The sequence below is a fragment of the Eptesicus fuscus genome, chromosome 7 (genome assembly GCF_027574615.1).
Source record: "Eptesicus fuscus isolate TK198812 chromosome 7, DD_ASM_mEF_20220401, whole genome shotgun sequence".
Lineage (NCBI taxonomy): Eukaryota > Metazoa > Chordata > Mammalia > Chiroptera > Vespertilionidae > Eptesicus > Eptesicus fuscus.
In genome coordinates, this window is record NC_072479.1 from 101526838 (window position 1) to 101545837 (window position 19000).

Below are 19000 nucleotides of genomic sequence, written 5' to 3' on the forward strand. Positions count from 1 at the left end.
GACAGACAAATTCTTTTACAAGCCGGTGAGACAAAGGCAGGCTGGGCTGACGGCTGCCCCGTTATCAAGGCTCCGATGAAGGCACCACCAAGGTCATCTGTGAGTACAGTCGCCACTGACCCCCGACTCCAGTGCCCTCCCTTGCAGGGCTCCTAGGCCAGGGGTGGGGCTCAGATCTGGGTTCTGCCACCAGAGCTGCTGCGTGAGCCTGCGCAGATGACTTCATCTCTGACTCTCCCATCTGAAGGCAGAGATGAGCAGACCTGACTCGGGATTCCGGTGCGGATGACAATGTTGGGAAAAGCTGTCTGAACCTTTCTCTTCTGTGCCCTGGGCCTCGGGCACCCCCCCCCCCCCCCGGAGCTGGTTAGGATGCAGACTCTCAGGCCCCGGGCCCGCCCTCGGGGGTCAGAACTTGCTCCCTGGTGGTGTGTATTGGGTTCTGGAAGCATTGGTTTAACCCCCAGCCCTCCTCTCCCCCAGGTCTGCCGAGGAGAAACCCCCCGGAGCAAAGAGGTGGACTGTGGGCTGCCCATGTCACTTGATCCTTTTCTACTTTATTACTTCAAATTAACAACCACAATAAAGCTCAAAAAAGTCCAATATTTACACAGGAAAAAAGTACAAAATTCCCCCCAAAGTTCTTCAGTATTTTTTTTTTTCAGTTTTTTAAATTACAAAGTTATAAAAAGCTTTGCTCTTTAATTAAAAAAAAAAGAAAGAAAAAGAAAGAAGGGGAAACAGAGGTAAATAAATTAGGAAATACACACACAAGAGAAAACAAACAAAAATAAAAACGGGTGTTAAGTAGGAGGGGTGGGTAAGGCCATGCCCAGCCCGGACCCAGGCTCCTCGCTGGAGAGGCTGGGTGCAGGGGGGTGGCCCCCGGGGGGTGTCAGGACCAGGAAATTCATCCACACCCCAGGAGCCAGGTGCTTTCTGGGAGTCTCCAGGCATTGGGGACAGGGCTGCCCTGGGTGGTGAGGGGCTGGTGGCGGCCAGGACGCTCTGTGCCCTTCTCGAGACGCACGCAGGTCGTCATCACCCACCCGGTGTCCTGGTTAGAGGGATGAGAACAGAAACTCCGCCTGGCAGGGGGCAGGTCCTGCTGTCCCGGGGGATGCAGGTCACATACGCACACACAGGCACAGGACGACGCTCGGCCGCCATCACCTTACCGCCCACAACTGAAGTCCCCTTGCCAAGGCAAAGGACAGCCCAAACGCTCAGGGGGACGCTGGGAAAGCCCTCTCGGGAAGCCAGCCACCATCGCCCCGGGCAGCGGGGGCCGAGTCTCCTGTGGTTCTGAGGCTCAAGAACCCCTGGTGACACCCGGCTCCACCCAAACAGTCAAACCACTCCCCAGGCTCCTGGCCACCTCCTCATGGCCGCCTCCTCGTGGCCCTCGAGGCTGAGCTGTCCCTCTCCTGGCCTCAGCATCACCGGGCAGGGCCTCGGCGGGCGTCTGGCACGTGTGGCCTGGGGTCTGGGGAAGCCTTTGGCAGCCTGAAGGCGTGGGCAGCGGGAAATGCAAAGGGACAAGAATCCTCGGTGCTGAGGGCATCTCATCTTCTTGCCGTTGGCCAAAAAAAAAAAAAAAATTAAAATAAAAAAAAAATTAAAGAAACAAAATCCATCGTCGCTTTTGTGCTGGGTTTTTGTCGTTTTTGTTCTTTTGAGTGGTTTTTTCCCCATCTTTTTGTTGTTTTTTGAAAGAAAATACAGTGAAGACACTAAAAAACGGAGAGAAAGAAGACAGATTAGAGGGCCCTTCACCTCCTGTCTCCTTGTCCCGAGTCTTTGCACTTGGTCCCCCGTCTGGGGCACACAGTAGGCGCTCCATTTCCACAGGAAGGACACTATCTCTCTCCTTCTGTCCTCCCGGTGAGCAGCCACCCCGGCCACGACGTGCCACGGACAGGCTGGTTCCTGGCGTTAGGTCCCCGCTCGGTCTGTGCAATGACCTCCTCGGGTGTGAGGCCTAGCCTAGCCCAGCCTGTCGTGCGCATGCTCCCCAGGCTCAGACCCACACCTCCCCTTCCCCAAGCCCGACCCACAGCGGGGGCTGCTGTACACCACTCAAGGCCTCAGGCGGCCATGGGGTCCCAGGAGGCTCACTCCTGGGCTTGCGGAGGCCAAGGGTCTTTGCTGACGGCAGATTATGTGAGAGCAAAGGGGTGTGGAGGACAGAGAAAGGGGTTTCCAGCAGAAATTAACGGATGTGGGCCAGGCCTGCTCAGAGGTTTTCAACTCCCCTGAAGGCCCTTGGTTCTGGGGTCCCTGGTACCATCTGCAACTCCCCTGCCCCTCCACAACACACACTGGTCTCCTCCTTCTAGAGCGGGCGGGCTGTGTCTGCACCGGCTGTCCACTCACCTAAGCAAATACTGGTCCGATGGAGCTCCCCTCACTTCCCGAGGTGGTCAAATGGCACGCTTGTCTTGGGGGGGAAGGCAGAGAGAGGGGAAGGGATAAGCTGTCGGCCTTGGGGCAAGTCTCCCCACGGAGCTCGACCCCACCCGCCAAGGCCCAAGCCAAGGGCAGGGTGCGTGACCTCAATGACCCCAGGATGTCGCTGCAAAGCAGCTGCTCCAGGCCACGCACAACCGAGCCCGGCCACCGGATGCCCAGCTCCTGGCCTGACCTGCTGAGACCCCTCCACTGTGGACCAGAGCAGGACTCCTCCCGCCTCTGCCAGGACACCCTCCTTGGTCAACCAGGATTCCCCTTCCCCAACTTTCCTGGCCCCAAACATGGCCCCTAAGTGGGGCCACGGGGACAGGATCCGCCCCGCCTCTATCCTGTGCTAAATGGGACGTGCGGGGACTTCCTGAAAGCAGGGACTGTGAGCCCCTCCCCTGCGAGCTCCCCGCTGCCCACCCGGGTCTCCCACTCGCTGGAGCAGGTTATGTCTGACTTGCTCCATGGGGCCAATCAGATGGTGGAGAATTAGAGGCCAGGTCCCTGCTTGACAAACAGGGCTTGCTCCAAGGTTGTCAGACTCAGCGGACAGGGAGGAACCGGGGGGCTCTGGCTCAGCAGGGCGGCACGGCAGGAATGGGGTGAGGGCAGCTCACCTGTGAGGCTGAAATCCGGGAGACCTCTTGCCGCCCAGTGAGGTCGGAGGACGAAACGTTGGCCGGAGCGCCCCGGTGTAGCCTCATGCTCACCTTCCTCTCTCTGTCGACCCGTGAGATCGCTCTGGGAGAAGTATTGCCTGGAGGGGGAGGCAGGGGGAAGCCAGCCTCAGTGTCCAGGGCCCTGACTGCCCCGGCCCCCGCTTGGGCCCAGCTCACTGCCCGAGGCCCCTGCTCACCAGCTTGCTGGATGCGGGAGGCTGGGGTGGAGGCCACAGGCTCGGCAGCACTGCGGAGCCGGTTGGCGGGGGTCCCCGTGGGCGGGCCTGGGGGCAGGGCCCGGGTCGCAGACCCCCGGAGCTGCCCCATCCTCTCCTCGCGCTCGTGCTCTCGCCGCTCCCGGTCCACGTCCTCGGGATTCCGGGCTGCACCCTGTGGGGAGGCAAGAGGAGGCCTGGTCAGCCCTGCAAGGTCAGGGTGCTCTGGGGTCCGGCATCCCCGCAGGGCACCTTGGGGAAGGGGCATCGCAGACACCCTCTGGTCCAACCTCCTCCCCACAGCAGGAAGCCTGAGAGGCCTGGCCAGGACCCATGATCGCACAGCAAGAAAAACAGAACCACAACCTGCCCAGAAAAGAGGAAGCTGGATGTGAGAGGGGGAGGGAGGTCACTCTGCCCTGGTCTCAGAGGGCCAGTCAGGCTGGGGGGCTGATGTCCTAGCGCCCCCCTTGGCCCTCCCAACCTGGTCCCCTCCATGAACAGAGAGCCCTCGGCTCCTCGAGGCTTCCCAGCACAGCAGGGCAGGTGCTCAGAGGCCAGAGGGGGAGTTACAAGGCTGCCGAGGCCAGGCCGGGCCTCGAACCCGGCCTCCCAGCCGGGGATCTTTTCAAAGGGCTGCCTGTCCCCTACCCCTGGACCTGGCGATGGCTCCCGGCGGGTGCCGAGGGGGCCACTACCATACAGATGCTGCCTGCCTTCACAGGGCGCGCAGGGGAGCTGAGGAAGGAAGGGGTCCCGAGCCCACGGAGGAAGAAGACACCGAGCAGGCAGGCTGGGAGAGGGCTGTGAGCCCAGGGGCCCTGCCATCCAGCCACTTGCCACCCCAGCGCAGAGGACAGGGGAAGGCCCAGAGCGAGGAGCACGGCAGGGGAGCGGCATCCGGCCGCGTTACCTAGTTGGTCCTGGGGTCGTCCACAGGGAAGGGCGGGGGGCTGGCGAGAGGGGGGCCGCATCTGTGGAGGAGAGAGCTGTGGGCTGAGTTGGGGCCTGATCATGGGCTCGGGGTGCGGGCTCTTGCAAACCCCGTGTCTCCCGGGGAACTGGCCGAGAAGGCCCTACTGTCTTTGGGAGACGGGGGAGGCCCTTGCCTTTAAGCAACTCTGGGAGGTAGTGGCTGGGGATCAAAACGATCCCTGAATCCTAGTAAGGAACCGAGGCCCAGAGAGGCCTCAGGAGCTGCCTGGGGCCACACAGCTCAGGGCAGAGCTGGAGCGTGAACCAGTCCTGCTCTGCTCTCGGCACCCCCAGAGGACTGACCAGGACATTCTAGAAGCGAACATCCCGTCCTCCCACCCACAGCCTGGCCAGGCAGGCAGGCCTGGAACCACCAGGCTCCCGCTCCTGACCTCCAGTCCCCGTGCCCCCCTGGCTCCCACCCACTCATTCCAGGCTGCAGAGAGCCGCTCAGCCAGCACCACAGCGAACCGAGCGGCCAGAGCGGCAGCACCCGCTCAGGAGCCTCCTGCGGGAGGTTAGCCCTCACTCCCCGGGTGGGGACTCCGGCGATGGGCTCGGGGGCCGCAGCCCCGAGGCCGGAGGTGGGCTCCTCTCCATGTTTCCATCCGAGCCAAGTGACACCTTAAGAAACGCGTCCCAGGGAAGCCTCTGGGCTGTATTTGCCCACAAGAAAAGACGGTAAACATCCAGTCACCGCCTGCGCCGCGCGGACCGTCCTGGCAGCCGGTCGGCCTCGAACAGGGGCGAACGCAGCATCCCGGCTCCGGGTCTGCAGGCTCCAGGCCTCACCCTGGACGCCAGGGGTGGCTGCTCCCAGGCTCTCCGTCGGGGCGATCTTCCTGCTGACCAGCCTGGCCCCGTGCCCAGCTGGCACCCATCTGCTGGCGGGTGCTGCGGGCTTCCCGCAGGGGGCGCTGTGCCAGGTCCTGGCTTCCGCTGAAAGGCACGTTAGGTCCCCGGCGCGTCTGCGGGCGCCTCTGCCAGGGGGCGACGGAGCCGTTGGCTGAGCTCAGCACAGCGGTGGGTCACTAGGGGCCACTCCTCAGTCGTGGCCTTCACGCCAGAGGTCGGTGCTGGAGAAAGCCGCCTCTTCCTCTGCTCAGCTTGACTCCAGGCCCTGCTTCCAAGGGGTCCCCAGGACTGGGGGGGGGGGGGGGGGCGCGCGAGCTCTGGCCCGACGAGGCGAAATCTTGCCGGCGGACGATGCAACGGGAGGCTCTGAGGAGCCGCTAACACAACACTCCACAGTGCTCCGTGACGGGTGTGTCCACGTCGGCCTCAGACGTGGCAGCCACTAGCCAGCCCCCTGCGGCTCCTGAGAACTCGAAATGCGGCAAGTGCGACGGACGCAGGACATTTCCCGCCCGGGTTCATTTTAATCCACTAAGACGGAGCCCTCGCAGCCAGGGGCTGCCGTGCTGAAGGACAATGCAACGCCTGTGTTTGGAGCTGAACGGAGAGTCGGGCCGAGCCCCTCCCAGACCCAATGACCTCCCACATGGCGAGCGAGGTCCCACGTCCGACTCCCTGGAGGTGCCCTGAGGCGAGAAGCGCTGGCCTGGGCCCTCGGCCACACTCCCCGCTGGGAGGTCCGGGTGGAAGGAGCCCCCTGCCACCTCCGACCCTCTCCCCTGGGCCCCTGGGCCTGTGGGAACCCTGGTCTCGGCCCAGCCTCCGCCCCGCACCTTAGGGAGCAGCTCCAGGCCACTGTCTGAGGCGCAGAGAGCAGGCACAAGACCACACGCTGCCCCACCCGGAACAAGGCCTGGGTCCTGAGCGCCTGCCAGAGCGGCCGAGGCCCGTGAGCAAAGGAGAGGCAACTCAGCAAAGCGGGTGCAGGTGGGGACGTTTAATGAGCTCAGGTTCATACAGAGGCTGCTGACAGGTCTGGCGGAGGCGGCTCCTGGTGCCCAGCCCCAGGCTCTCCAGGGCCGGGACCCCCCCCCCCCCCCACCTTCCGGCTCTATCCATCAGGCCGCTGACTCATCCCCAAGAATCTCTGGGCAGGGCCTTCTCCGCCACGCCCCCCCTAATGCCCCCCTCGCCCCCCACGCCAAGGGACACCTCCTCAGGCCTGGCCCCGACGGGCTCAGGCACCTGGTGCTGTCAGAACTGGGGCCCTGGAGTCCAGACCATAGGCCAGTAGTTTTGGGGGGGCAGTTCCTCCACCTCCTCCACCTCCTGCACCGGCCTACCTGCAGGGCCCTGTGTGCCCAGGGGCGCCGGGCACCTAGAAGGGACAGAGAAAGCACAGCAGAGGCTCAGCCTCTTGTGCTCAGCCGGCCAAGTGGTAAATCTTGGAAGGGCCAGGCCTCGGGGGGTCCTTACCAGTATGTGCGTGAGTACGCGGGCCCGGCACTGGGAGGGGGGTGGGGGCAGGGCAGCGCAATAGCCTCGCTGTCACGGGGCTGAGCCTGGCTCGAGGAAGCCCCCTTTTCCAGGAGAGACGTGAAACAAGTCATACGATTTCTGATGCCAGAGCTCCAGGCACACTGACGACTCCCCCCAAACCCCCCTGCCAGGCTCTCAACAGAGGGCGACAGAGCAGCCGCCCAGCAGGGCCCAGGGGCCCGTGACCAGGAAGAGAGAGACCACACTGAAGGGGTCCAGGCTGGCCAGAGGGGCTGCGGCGAAGGCGGCCGCCTGGGCCGCGCAGAACAACAAGAGCAGGACGGTGTAGGCCGCAATCATGACGGTCGGGGGGCCCGCCAGCGCCATCCACGCCCGGCCGCGGGGGCCCAGGAGGGACCGGAGGCCCAGCCAGGTCCTCCTGGGTCTGGTGGGGGGCAGTGCCCCGCGCGGGCCCTGCTGACCGTGGCGGTACGAGCCGTCGGCATTGATGAGACAGGAGTGGGGGGAGCGCGGGGGCGCGGGGGCCCCGGTGCAGTCACTCGCACGGTCCGGCTCATAGCGCCTGTCCTTCGGGAGCCCCGCCCACCACAGGGTCACTTTGGCCTCGGGCGTCGGGGCCTTCCCCGCCCAGTCCCCCAAGCCCGCCGCGGCCTCCGGCTGACTCACGAATTTGAGCATGTTCCAGTCGAAGACGTAGTCGTAGGAGAAGCCCTGCCGGTGGAAGAGGTTGCGGAAGAGCTGGCGCAGGTACGAGTAGTCGGGCTTGTCGTCGAACCGCAGGGAGCGGCAGAAGTTGAGGTATGTGGAGAACTCGGCTGGCGGGGGGCGGGGACAGAGAGGCCACTGTGAGGCCCCGCTCCCAGGGCCCCAGCAGCTGTCCTACCCCCACCCCTACACTGTCCCTCGAGGAGGGGGCTCTCCCTACGGTGAGGGCCCCGAACCTGCCCGTGAGCAGGGCCTCTGAGGACGAGGACGGGGGACCGCGCCCCACGAAGGAGCGGCCCTTCAGTGCGCGGCGCTGCGGCCTCGTGCACAGCTGGCCACCCGCGCTGGGGCGAGGAGGTGGCAGACCAACAGCTGCCACGAGTTCCAAGGCCAGCCAATGCCCGAGGGGGCTCCCAGCGTGACCTGAGCCACAGGAAGGAGGAAGACTTCCATCCCCTCCCTGAAATGAGGGGCGAGAGGGGCCTTAGTACGAGAACAGAAAACATACACGTGGGTCCCTGGCCCAGAGCTCCTCAAAACCGTGTTACTTCCTAAGTGGTAAGCACAGTCCTTGCCCTGACCGGTGTGGCTCAGTGGATAGAGCGTCAGCCTGCAGACTGAAGGGTCCCAGGTTCGATTCCGGTCAAGGGCATGTACCTTGGTTGCAGGCACATCCCAGTGGGGGGTGTGCAGGAGGCAGCTGATCCATGTTTCTCTCTCATCGATGTTTCTAACTCTCTCTTCCTCTCCCTTCTTCTCTGTAAAAAATCAATAAAATATTTAAAAAAGAACAGTCCTTGTCCTAATATTTGGTCTCTGACCCTGTCCTAGACACGGGGCTCCTAAAACCCTGTAACTTCTTTTTTTTTAAATATATTTTATTGATTTTTCACAGAGAGGAAGAGAGAGGGATAGAGAGTTAGAAACATCGATGATAGAGAAACATCGATCAGCTGCCTCCTGCACACCTCCCTACTGGGGATGTGCCCGCAACCAAGGTACATGCACTTGACCGGAATCGAACCTGGGACCTTTCAGGTCGCAGGCCGGCGCTCTATCCACTGAGCCAAACCGGTTTCGGCTGTAACTTCTAAGTGGTAGGAGCGCTAGCAGCATCTCTTGTCCCATTGAGGTGACGCGGGGCGGGCTCCCGGTGGGGGCTGGGCCCCAGAAGGACAAGCCACGGTTAGGAGCTTGGAACTTTCAGCCCCTCCCCGCTCCCAACGTCCCTAGAGAAGGGAAAGGGCTAGAAACGGGGTTCTCTGATCGTGCCTGCGCGAGGAAGCCTTCTTGGGTTTGGAGACCTTCCAGGTGGGTGCCACACCCCAACGCCACGGGGAGGGAGGCTCCTGCACCCGGGACCCTCCCAGGTCTCGCCCTGAGCCTCTCTTCACCCGCCCGTCCCCTGCGTCCTTCATCACACCCTTCCATAAACTGCTACGTGAGTTTCCCCGAGGTCTGTGAGCCGCGCTGGCACGTCAATCAGACGCGGGGAGGGGGTCGCGGGACCCTGAGTGTGGGTGGGAAGCACAGGGGGAGTGGCCGGGGGCGTCAGTTGGTGGCAACAGTTGTGGGACTGAGCCCTCGGCCTGTGGGGTCTGACCCTACCTCCAGGGAGACAGTGTCAGGATCGAGGTAAATGGCAGGACACCCAGCTGGGGTCCCAGAGAAGTGCGTGGTGGGGGAAGAACCCCCCACATTTGGTGACCAAAGCGTCAGGCGTGGCGAGTTCGGGGAGGGAGGAGGAACGGCTCCTTTTCCCTAACGCTCAGCCCCTGGGAGGTGAGGCAGGAGCTCGGTCGGGGATGCTGAGCGCCTCACAGCCAGGCCTCCCGTCGTGCCTGAGCCACGACAGAGCTCGCGGTTCATGTTCTGGTGCCGGGGCAACGGCACCCCAGACAGGACTCTGCGGCCTCGTCTCCCCCTTGGAAAGGGCCTCAGGGGTCCCCCGGGCTACTCACAGGGGTAGCCTTTGCAGAGGACCTCGATGGGTGTGGACATCTTCTTCTCGCTGATCCGCTCGTACTTCTGGCGTTTGGTGGCGGCCTTGAGGCCCTGCCAGGGCAGGGAGCCCAGGTTGAAGTACATGAGCACGTAGCCCAGGCTCTCCAGGTCATCCCGGCGGCTTTGTTCTGCACAGAGGGGCAGGGGAGGGCAGGGAGCACCGACACATGAACACGCGTGCACCTAACATGTCCTCGCTCCTGGTCGCCGGGGCCAGGACATGCTCCGTGACTGAGGGGGAACAGCCCGCCCTGTGCACCCCGTGCCCCACCCCCTGCCCCAGCTTGCTGCAACCCTGTGACCAACAGGCCATCTCTGACTCCTCCTACAGAGGAGGAACCTGAGGCTGAGCCTTCTCAAGCCAACCTGGGCCTATTTTTTTCTGGGTGGTGGAGGGGGCTGGGGGGGGGGCCCTAGTTTTTCCAGGGCAGGCATCTATTCACTCGACAGCTAGGGCCTCCTTGCCTGGCCCACCTTGTGGACAGGGCACAAGCTGTGGCACCAGACACAGCTGGGGTCAAACCCGGCTTTGGCACGTGCTGAGCCAACAACCTTAAGCAACCCGTGTCACCGCGTGAGCCTCGTTTCCCGGCCTATAAAACAGGGGTCCTCAAACTTTTTAAACAGGGGGCCAGTTCACTGTCCTCAGACCGTTGGAGGGCCGGACTATAGTTTTAAAAAAAACAACTATGAACACATTCCTATGCACACTGCTAAGTCGGCTGCTAAACAGGACAGGCAGCGGCGGCAAAAACACCCGGCGGGCCGGATGAATGTCCTCGGCGGCCGCATGTGGCCCGCGGGCCGCAGTTTGAGGACCCCTGCTATAAAAGCTGGGGGCGAGGTCGGGCAGGAGAGCCTGCTGGGGGTGCCGCAGCTCTTCTCTGAAAGGGGCGGGCCTGGCTTTGTGGGAGTCGGGGGAACAACCAGGCTGCAGAGTGCCAGGATGTTGGCCAGCAGCTCCTGGGTGCGCGCTGGTGCGCGCCGCCCCTGGCCCTGACCACTCACCGATGCCCAGGTGGGTGTTGATGGAGGCGTAGCGGGCAGTGCCGGTTAAGTTCTTGTTTTCCCTGTAGGGGATGTGCTGGTGGGTGCGGGCGTCCCGGTACTTCTTGGCCAGGCCGAAATCGATGATGTACACCAGGTTGCCCTTCTTCCCCAGCCCCATGAGGAAGTTGTCCGGCTTGACGTCCCGGTGGATGAAGTTCTTGGAGTGGATGTACTCAATGCGGCTGATCTGGGGGACGAGAGGGGACAGCCCGTCACTCGGCAAGCACTCCACAGAGCGGCCTTCGCCACGTGCTGCGGGCCAGGCCCGGGCTGCCAAGAAGGAACAAACACACATGGCCCTGGCCCTGGGCGAGGGGAAAAGATGCTTGTAAGATGACTTCAAGAAGCAGGTCAGGGAGGGCTTCCCGGGGGAAGTGCCATGAGAACGCGGCTCCGAAGGAGGAAAGTTTGCTGGGAGTCCGAGGAGAGAGCAAGGCAGCAGGAAAGCTAAAGGCAAGATCTGGAAAGGCACCCCAGCCCACGGAAGCCGCTCCTGCCTGGCTCTGCGCCCTCCTCGGACCCGGAAGGCTGTTCTGGCGACAGGTTGAAGGGGTGGGGGGAGAGGGAACTCCAATAAAGCCTGAACTTGGCACGGGTGACTCTGTCCCCTGGCCTCCCAAGTACACCAAGTCAGGCGGACACACAGGCCCTTCTTTAAACAATTTATTAAAAAAATAAACCATAAAACCCTGAATTAGCATACATGCACACAATACGTCTCTGGCAGGCCAGTCCCGCCGGGGCCTCGGCCTTCGGTAAATCCAAGGCCTCCTCAGCGTCGCCAAGTATTTCCTAAACCTCTGACTCTATATCCTAAGAGACTGACCGCCCTCCTCGGCGCACACACATTTAGCCGAAAATCGCAGGTAATATTTTTATACATTTTTATTGATTTCAGAGAGGGAGGGAGAGAGAGAGAGAGAGAGAAACATCAATGGTGAGAAAGAATCACTGATCGGCTGCCTCCTACACGCCCCACACTGGGGATTGAGCCCACAACCTGGGCATGTGCCCTGACGGGGAATCGAATTGTGACCTCCTGGTCCATAGGTGACACTCAACCACTGAGCCACACCGGCCGGGCTATTTTTAAATATTTTGACATCCGCCCCCCCTTGAGTTTATAAAGGGCTTTAGGAACTAAGGATGCTGGGCGGTGGGTGCCCCCTCTAGTCCTGGCACTGTGAGCATCCCGCTCGACCCCATGACGACCCAGCAGAGGGGAGAGTCTCACCTGAGGGGACTGAGGCTGAGCTCACCTGCAGTCACCTCACTGGGACGGGACCTAGATCACAGGCTGTATATCAGCCGCAGGCGGAGTCCCAGGCCCCGCCCTGGAGCCCAACACAGCAGGTCGGAAGCTGAGCCCGGGCATCTGCGTTAGACACCACCTCCCCATGTTACAGCCAGCGGTTAAGGAACCAGGCCCGTGCCACGTCCCCGTTCCCGCCTCCTGCTCCGGCACCCTCCGCTGGCACCCTGTGACCACTGGCACGACGGGGAAGCGGAGGTTGGAAGGGAAAGGGCGCGCCCGGCAGGGCCCCCGGCTCCCCGGCGGCGGCGGGCGATGGACTCACCATCTGGTCGGCCAGGAGCAGCACCGTCTTGAGGCTGAACTTGCGGGAGCAGAAGTTGAAGAGGTCCTCAAGGCTGGGCCCCAGCAGCTCCATGACCATCACGTTGTAGTCGCCCTCGGCCCCACACCACTTGATGGACGGGATTCCCACTGGGGGGACAGGAAGTGGGGCTCTCAGGGGAGGTCCTTCCTGGCCCCGGACCAGCCTCCAGCCGCCCCTCCTCTCTCCACTCCACCCCGCCCTCCCCCACGCCACCCAGCCCTCCCGCCCTCCCCCATGGCCGGCCGGCCCTCACCTCCTCCCTGCATCATCTTGTAGAACTTGCTCTCGATGTGCAGCTGGGGGTGCTTCGTTTTCACACATTCCAGCTTGATGGCAACTTCTTCACCAGAAGCGATGTTGGCACCTGCCAGGGGTGTGGGAAGCAAGGGTCAGGGTCCCCCTCGGCTGGCGGGCAGCTCGACGCCAGCACCAACTGTGCCTGTGCCTGAGCCTGAGCTGGCTCGGTGCCCTGGGGGCGGCAGAGGGCTCAGCACTGTACCCGAGGGAGGGAAGCGGAGGGAGCTGTGGGGCACAGGGGGGCACCCGAGCCAGCTTGGGGGCGGGGGAGGAGAGGGCCCATTCGGAGAAACACGGGCCGTGCAGCAAGGAGTCCCGGTTCCAGGGGGGACAGGCGGGGCTACAAAAGGCTCACAGACCACGTAAGGGGAGCCTTATCCTGGAGGGTGGGGGCCACTGGGCCGGAGAGGTGAGGCCAGTGGGGTACCAGGCTGTGGAGGAGAATGGGGGGGGGGGGCTGGCTCCATCTCCCCAGCTGTGGTAATGGGTGGGCCGTGCGGAGGGGCTGGGGCCGGGCTGAGAGGCAGGCAGGCTCCCTGTCGGGCCAGCCGGGACCACAGCTGCTGTAACTAACACTGTGGTGTCAGCACACAGACAGACAAAGCAGAAAGCCTACAGGGCACGGCCACTGGGAGAATTCCGGAGGATCAGGCTGGCACCCCAAAGCAGGGGAAAGGATGGGGCTGCAATAAACATCCTGGCACACCTGGCTAGCCACGTGACAAAGTCACCCCAGCTCACGGCACATTCCAGGAGGAAGCCCAAGTGAACCAAAAGTTTCTATTAAAAAAGAAAAAAAAAAAGAAAAAAAAAGGTGGGGTGGCCCAGCCAGTGTGGCTCAGTGGTTGAGTGTCAACCTATGAACCAGGAGGTCACGGTTCAATTCCAGTCAAGGCCACATGGCCGGGATTTGGGTTCAACCCCCAGCAGGGGGCGTGCAGGAGGCAGCCAATCAATGATTCTCTCTCATCAATGATGTTTCCATCTTTCTCCCTCTCCCTTCCTCTCTGAAATCAATAAATATATATAAAAGCAGGCTAGAATGCGTCAATCAGGAAAAAGGGGGACGTGTAATACTTTCAACAGTAAACGCCCTGACTGGTTTGGCTCAGTGGGTAGAGTGTCGGCCTGTGGACTGAAGGGTCCCAGGTTCGATTCCAGTCAAGGGCAGGTACCTTGGTTGCGGGCACATCCCCAGTGGGGGGTGTGCAGGAGGCAGCTGATTGATGTTTCTCTCTCATCGATGTTTCTAACTCTCTATCCCTCTCCCTTCCTCTCTGTAAAAGATCAATAAAATATATTTTAAAAAAAAATTGATGAAAAAGAGAAGCTTCTGAATAAACTTATTTTATATAAAAAAAAACAGTGAAGACTTAATTTTTTTTAAAAAAAGCATATCCTAGGATGACGATAAATAAATACACATACATAAAATTTTAAAAGCCAGGGTGTAAGTTGGCCCAGCCACTTTGGAACCAGGCTGGCATTTACCTAGTAAAGTGAAACACACATGACCAAGCGAGCCAACTCCCAAGTGCATGCTCTTCAGAAACATGAGCACCAGGAGGGCAGGACAAGAATGAACACAGCAATGACCACCCAAATGCCCAGCAGCTGGAGAACGGCTAAACGGCGATGCAGTCATCCAGAGGAGATGGCGCTGCAGGCATCTTGGCACCGGGAACCAGAGAGCAAGGAGGCTCCGTTCACAGTGCCAGAGGCGCCCACAACCCAAGTGGCCACGGACGGACGCGCGGATAAAAAGCATGTGTCTACACATGCAGTGGACTATTACTCAGCCATAAAAGGGAATGACGTACTGACACATGCCACATCAATGAACCTTAAAAACATGTTACGTGAGTAAGCCAGACACAAAAGGACAAAATACTGTAAGGTTCCATCATACGAAATATCCCGAATAGGTAAGTCCCTGGAGAAAGTAGATTGGTGGATGCCAGGGGCGGGGGAAGGGGACATGGGGAGTACACCTGTTTAATGGGCATGGGGGTTCCTTTTGGGGCGATACAAACGTATCAGAACCGGGTTGCACAACACTGGGAATGTATCAGTTGCCACTGAATTGTGTCCTTTAAAAGCGGTTACTTTTGCTCTGCCTCCGTTGGTTGGAGCCTCCTCCCATACACCAAAAGGTTGTCAGGTCAGAGTGCATATGGGAGGCAACCAACAGATGCTTCTCTCTTATATCAATGTTCGCCCCCCCCCCCCCCATCAATAAACATATCCTCCGGGGAGGTTACTTTTATGTCATGTGACTCTCACCTCAATTATTTTTTAAAAGGAGGAAGGGAGAGACAAGAAGGCAAGCACATTTTATCTGTCTCAATTTCAAAAAAACACAACACCAAGTGAGCATCAACCTACAAACCAGGAAACCATGGTTCAATTCCTGGTCAGGGGCATGTGCCCAGGTTGTGGGCTCGATCCCTAGTGTGGGGCGTGCAGGAGGCAGCCGATTAATGATTCTCTCATCACTGATGTGTGTATCATCATCTCTCTCTCTCTCTCTTCCTCGCTGAAATCAATTTAAAAATATTTTTAAAAATGTCAACAGCGGTCACCTCTGTGAGGGGAGAGGGGAGGACGGGTGGAAGGGGTGCCGGGGTCTTCACCAGGGGAGGCAGGTCCTCCTCCAACGGGGTGGTGGGAAGGGTGCCTGACGCCGTGCACATATTGTACACGTAGTCTTCTGTATTTACCCAAAATTTAATTAAAAATTCAAAGCAATGCGGGGGGAAGAAATGTTAGAAGGGGGAAGTGCCTTCTTTTTTTAAACCTCACCTGAGGCTATGCTTTTACTGATTTTTTTAGAGAGAGATAAACATCAATGTGAGAAACATCAATTGGCTGCCCCCCATACATGTCCTGACAAGGGACAGCTCATAACCTGGTGGGTCCCCAGACCGGGAATCCAACCTGCAACCTTTTGGTGCACGGGACGACGCTCAACCAATGAAGCCTCCCAGCCAGGGCAGGAGAATTGTCTTTTAATTTGGGGCTAGGCAAGGCTTTTTGTCCCTGACTTAAAATCCGGAACCCATTAGAAAGAAAAAAAAAGTGGCTTCCTCACCTCCAAAAAAGGAATCCCTTCTCCGTGGCAAAAATCCAGAAACAAAGTCCTAAGAAACACACACACTCGCAACCCTTCTCAGTGGCGAAGAGCGAACATTACGTGGCTAATCTATATAATAAAAGGGTAATATGCTAATTAGACCGGACGGCCTTCCAGACGTCCTTCCTGATGAAGCCGGGGCTGGAGGGAAGCCAGCCCAGGTCCTGGGTGCCTGCGGGTGTGGCCCAAGGGAAGCAGCCCAGGTCCCGGGTGCCAGAGGGAAGCTGGCAGCCAGGGGAAGGAAGGCCTACTCTTGCACGAATTTTCGTGCATTGGGCCTCTAGGATAGTATAACCAGCTCCGAGAGATCAGTAGGAAAAAGAGCAAAGACTCAATAGCAAATAGGGTAAAGGATCGGAACAGACACTCCACAGAGAAAGAAATCATTAATGTAAAAACGGCTTACTCATATGAAAAGATGTCCTATCTACCTCCTTGTAAGAAAAACACAAATGAAAATGCTCCTAAGACCATTTTCCCCCTACAGTTGGCAAAAGCCTCACCAGAAGTCGACAGGATGCCCGCTGTGAGGCTGTGGGCAGTGGGCACTCCCGCCCGGGGGTCCAGGCGAACCGCAGATCCCTGTAGGGGGCGATCTGCCACCACCCAGCTCCCACTTTGGAGATTACTGGTCACCCTTGCCCGGTGCAATAGGAGGCCCGGACCAGGCTGTCCACTGTCGGCCGTTTGTGATAGCAAAAGCCTGGAAACGGCTGAAATGCCCATCCCTCTGGGGCCCGGTTATGTAAAGAATGGGCCATCCACAACGCGGACTACAATGGAGAAAGAATGAGGAAGCTCTCTCTGTGCAGAAGTAGAAAGATCTCAAAGATACAGGAAGTGAAAAAGCAAAGCACAGAACACTATGTATCCTATGCTCTCTTTTCAGTACAAAAAAAAAAAAGCAAGGAAATAATATGTGTCTATGTTTGGTTGTATCTATATAAAGAAACACTGAAAAAAACATGAGAGCCAGGGAAGACACTGCACTGGATACTCTGTTACGCGCTATCATTTTTTCCTGCACCTCTGTGAGGATGTAACTCACATGCTATACAATTACTCCTTTGAAGTGTACAATTCAGTGGTTTTTAGAAGGTTCACAAGATTGTGCAACCAACCCCACCGTCAATTTTAGAACATTTTCATCATCCCCAAAACACTCTTACCCCTGAGTGCCATCTCCCCACCCCCCAGCTCTAGGCAACCTCTAATTACCGCCCTGTCTCCAGGGACGGCCTCTTCGGGACATTTCTCAGAAATGGAATCATACAACATGTGGCCTTTTGGGACTGGCTCCTTTCACGGCGCGTGCTTTTGTGTCTTAGCTTTTGGGTTTGTGTGTTTTGATTTTTGAGCCACATAAAATGAAATTAAAATTAAAAAAATAAACAGATTACTAAGTCCATGAGCCATGGGAGAGAAAGTGCCTTGCAAACCATAAAGTGCTTTTGACACATCAACATTCACCGCTGGGGGAGTTGCTCACACACGTTTCCGGGGATGGTGAGGATGTGGCAGGGAGCGGAGCTGGGCTCGGTGCCGTCCACCAGGCCGGCCATGCCCTCTCCCCGCCCGCACAAGGGCAGGAGAGCACAGCCGTTAAGAGTGTGGGCTCCAGCGCTGGCCGGTTTGGCTCAGTGGTTAGAGTGTCGGCCCTGGGGCCGAAGGGTAGCAGGTTCAATGACGGTCAAGGGCACGTACCTGGGTTGCAGGCTTGATCCCTGGGCCCTGGACCCTTGTGGGAGGCAACCAATAGATGTGTTTCTCTCACATTGATGTTTCTCTCTCTGTCTCTCTCCCTCCCTTCCACTCTCTCTAAAAAAAAAAAAAAAAAAAAAAAAAAATCAGCCGAAACCGGTTTGGCTCAGTCGATAGAGCGTCGGCCTGCAGACTGAAAGATCCCGGGTTCGATTCCGGTCAAGGGCATGTACCTTGGTTGAGAGCACATCCCCAGTAGGGGGCATGCAGGAAGCAGCTGATCGATGTTTCTCTCTCATCTATGTTTCTAACTCTCTATCCCTCTCCCTTCCTCTCTGTAAGAAATCAATAAATATATATATATTTTTTAAATCAATGGAAAGAATACCCTCAGGTGAGAATTAACAACAGTGCGGGCTCCAAGCCCAAACCCTGATTCTGCCACTTCCTAACCAGGGGACCCTGGCACAACGCTTTACCCCTCTGCGCCCCAGGCATCCCAGCTGTAAACTAGGGGTGACAGTGCCTAGCTCATTATGGCTTTTGAGGTGCCCGCAGCCTTAGCTGCGTGCCTGGCACACTGTAAAGTGCTCGAGGAACATGGGGTGTGGTGACCAGGACCAACCCCTGGGCTTCAGAGATGAGCCTGAGATGCCCTGACCACGTGTGGGACACGGAAGGAAAGAAGGAGGGAACAGGCATTCGGTGGGGAAAGGAGAGCGTCCCTGGGCAGAAGGCTGCAGGGGTCCCGATGCCTGGTCAGGGCTGTGCTGGACAGCGACCACAGCACGTGCAAAGGCCGGACAGGAGGGGGTGCAGAACCCTGAACTGCAGCTGAGGATGACAATGAACGAGGAGAGCAGGGCAGAGATCAGGTCTCAGTGCCCAGCATAGACCCTGGCCGTGAGCCTGAGACTCCAGGAGCCAAGTACAGGTGGCTGCTCACAGGGTCTCTCGGCCTCCGAGCGACTGACAGCCTTTGTCCTGAGCACAGGAGGGTGTCCAGCAGCACCCCTGGCCTCTACCCACCAGGGACAGTCGTGCCCCCTTCCTTGAGAACAACATTCACCATGTCCCCAGACTTTGTCAAATGTCCCCCATTGACAAATCCCCTTCTCCCCTCATTGAGAGCCAGGAGTGTGAGGACTGGGGAGGACCCGAGGGACCCCAGGCTGCTGCCCTTGTCCAGAGAGAGCTGACCGCGGCCCCACCCAGGCGGGGGCAGGGCCTCCAGCAGGGAGGAGAGGTGCGGGGAGAGTGCCCGCCCCCGAGGTGGGGAGGTGGAGGGAGGAGCCCTTTAAGCCTCTGAACTCTTGCAGCATCCTGCAAGCACCACTGCTTGCAGAAACAGATGCCAAAGGTCAATGACTAAACGCCACAACTTCTCCGGGACGGGGTCCAACTGTTAGGCAATCTTCCGACCCCACCACGTGCTGGAAACCTGTCCCAGCTGCTTCCCCCAGGGTCCCACCCCTGGACCCGTGTGCTGCCTCCATGTTCTATCTGGACGCTGCCAATGTTTTCTCCATCTCCCTTAATTCTCACCACTGCTGAGCTGAGGCTCAGAGAGCTTAACTAACTGGCCTGAGGTCACACAGAACTGGTCGCAGCAGAGCCAGGATTTGAAGCTAAGCCCCAAGCCCGGCTGGTGTGGCTCAGTGGCTGAGCGTCGATCTGCGAACCAGGAGGTCATGGGTGGATTCCTGGTCAGGGCACATGCCCAGGTGGCAGGCTCGATCCTCAGGGGGGTGTACAGGAGCAAGCTGATTGACGATTCTCATCGCTGATGTTTCTCTCCCTCTCCCTCCCACCCCCTCTCCCTCTCTC

The 19000-nt window shown here is 59.2% G+C and overlaps 1 protein-coding gene across 6 annotated transcripts in view; it reads right to left on the reverse strand.

Moving 5' to 3' along the window:
- Positions 1-537: 537 nt before the first annotated feature.
- CSNK1E (casein kinase 1 epsilon) overlaps positions 538-19000 on the reverse strand; it is a 36093-nt gene continuing 17630 nt past the window's right edge. For 3 of the 6 annotated variants that reach the window (XM_054719519.1, XM_028149997.2, XM_054719520.1), the window contains exons 3-12: positions 12296-12406; positions 12001-12149; positions 10382-10610; positions 9331-9501; positions 7331-7479; positions 4248-4308; positions 3317-3509; positions 3078-3217; positions 2377-2440; positions 538-1733 (exon numbers count right to left, since the gene is read on the reverse strand). In XM_054719519.1, coding sequence (XP_054575494.1) covers positions 2424-2440; positions 3078-3217; positions 3317-3509; positions 4248-4308; positions 7331-7479; positions 9331-9501; positions 10382-10610; positions 12001-12149; positions 12296-12406 — 1220 coding nt within the window. In that variant the 3' untranslated portion in view covers positions 538-1733; positions 2377-2423. Of the gene's footprint in view, positions 1734-2376; positions 2441-3077; positions 3218-3316; positions 3510-4247; positions 4309-6363; positions 6543-6640; positions 6745-7330; positions 7480-9330; positions 9502-10381; positions 10611-12000; positions 12150-12295; positions 12407-19000 lie in introns of those variants that run through there. The other 3 variants (XM_008144628.3, XM_028149999.2, XM_028150000.2) reach the window with 3 other exon arrangements.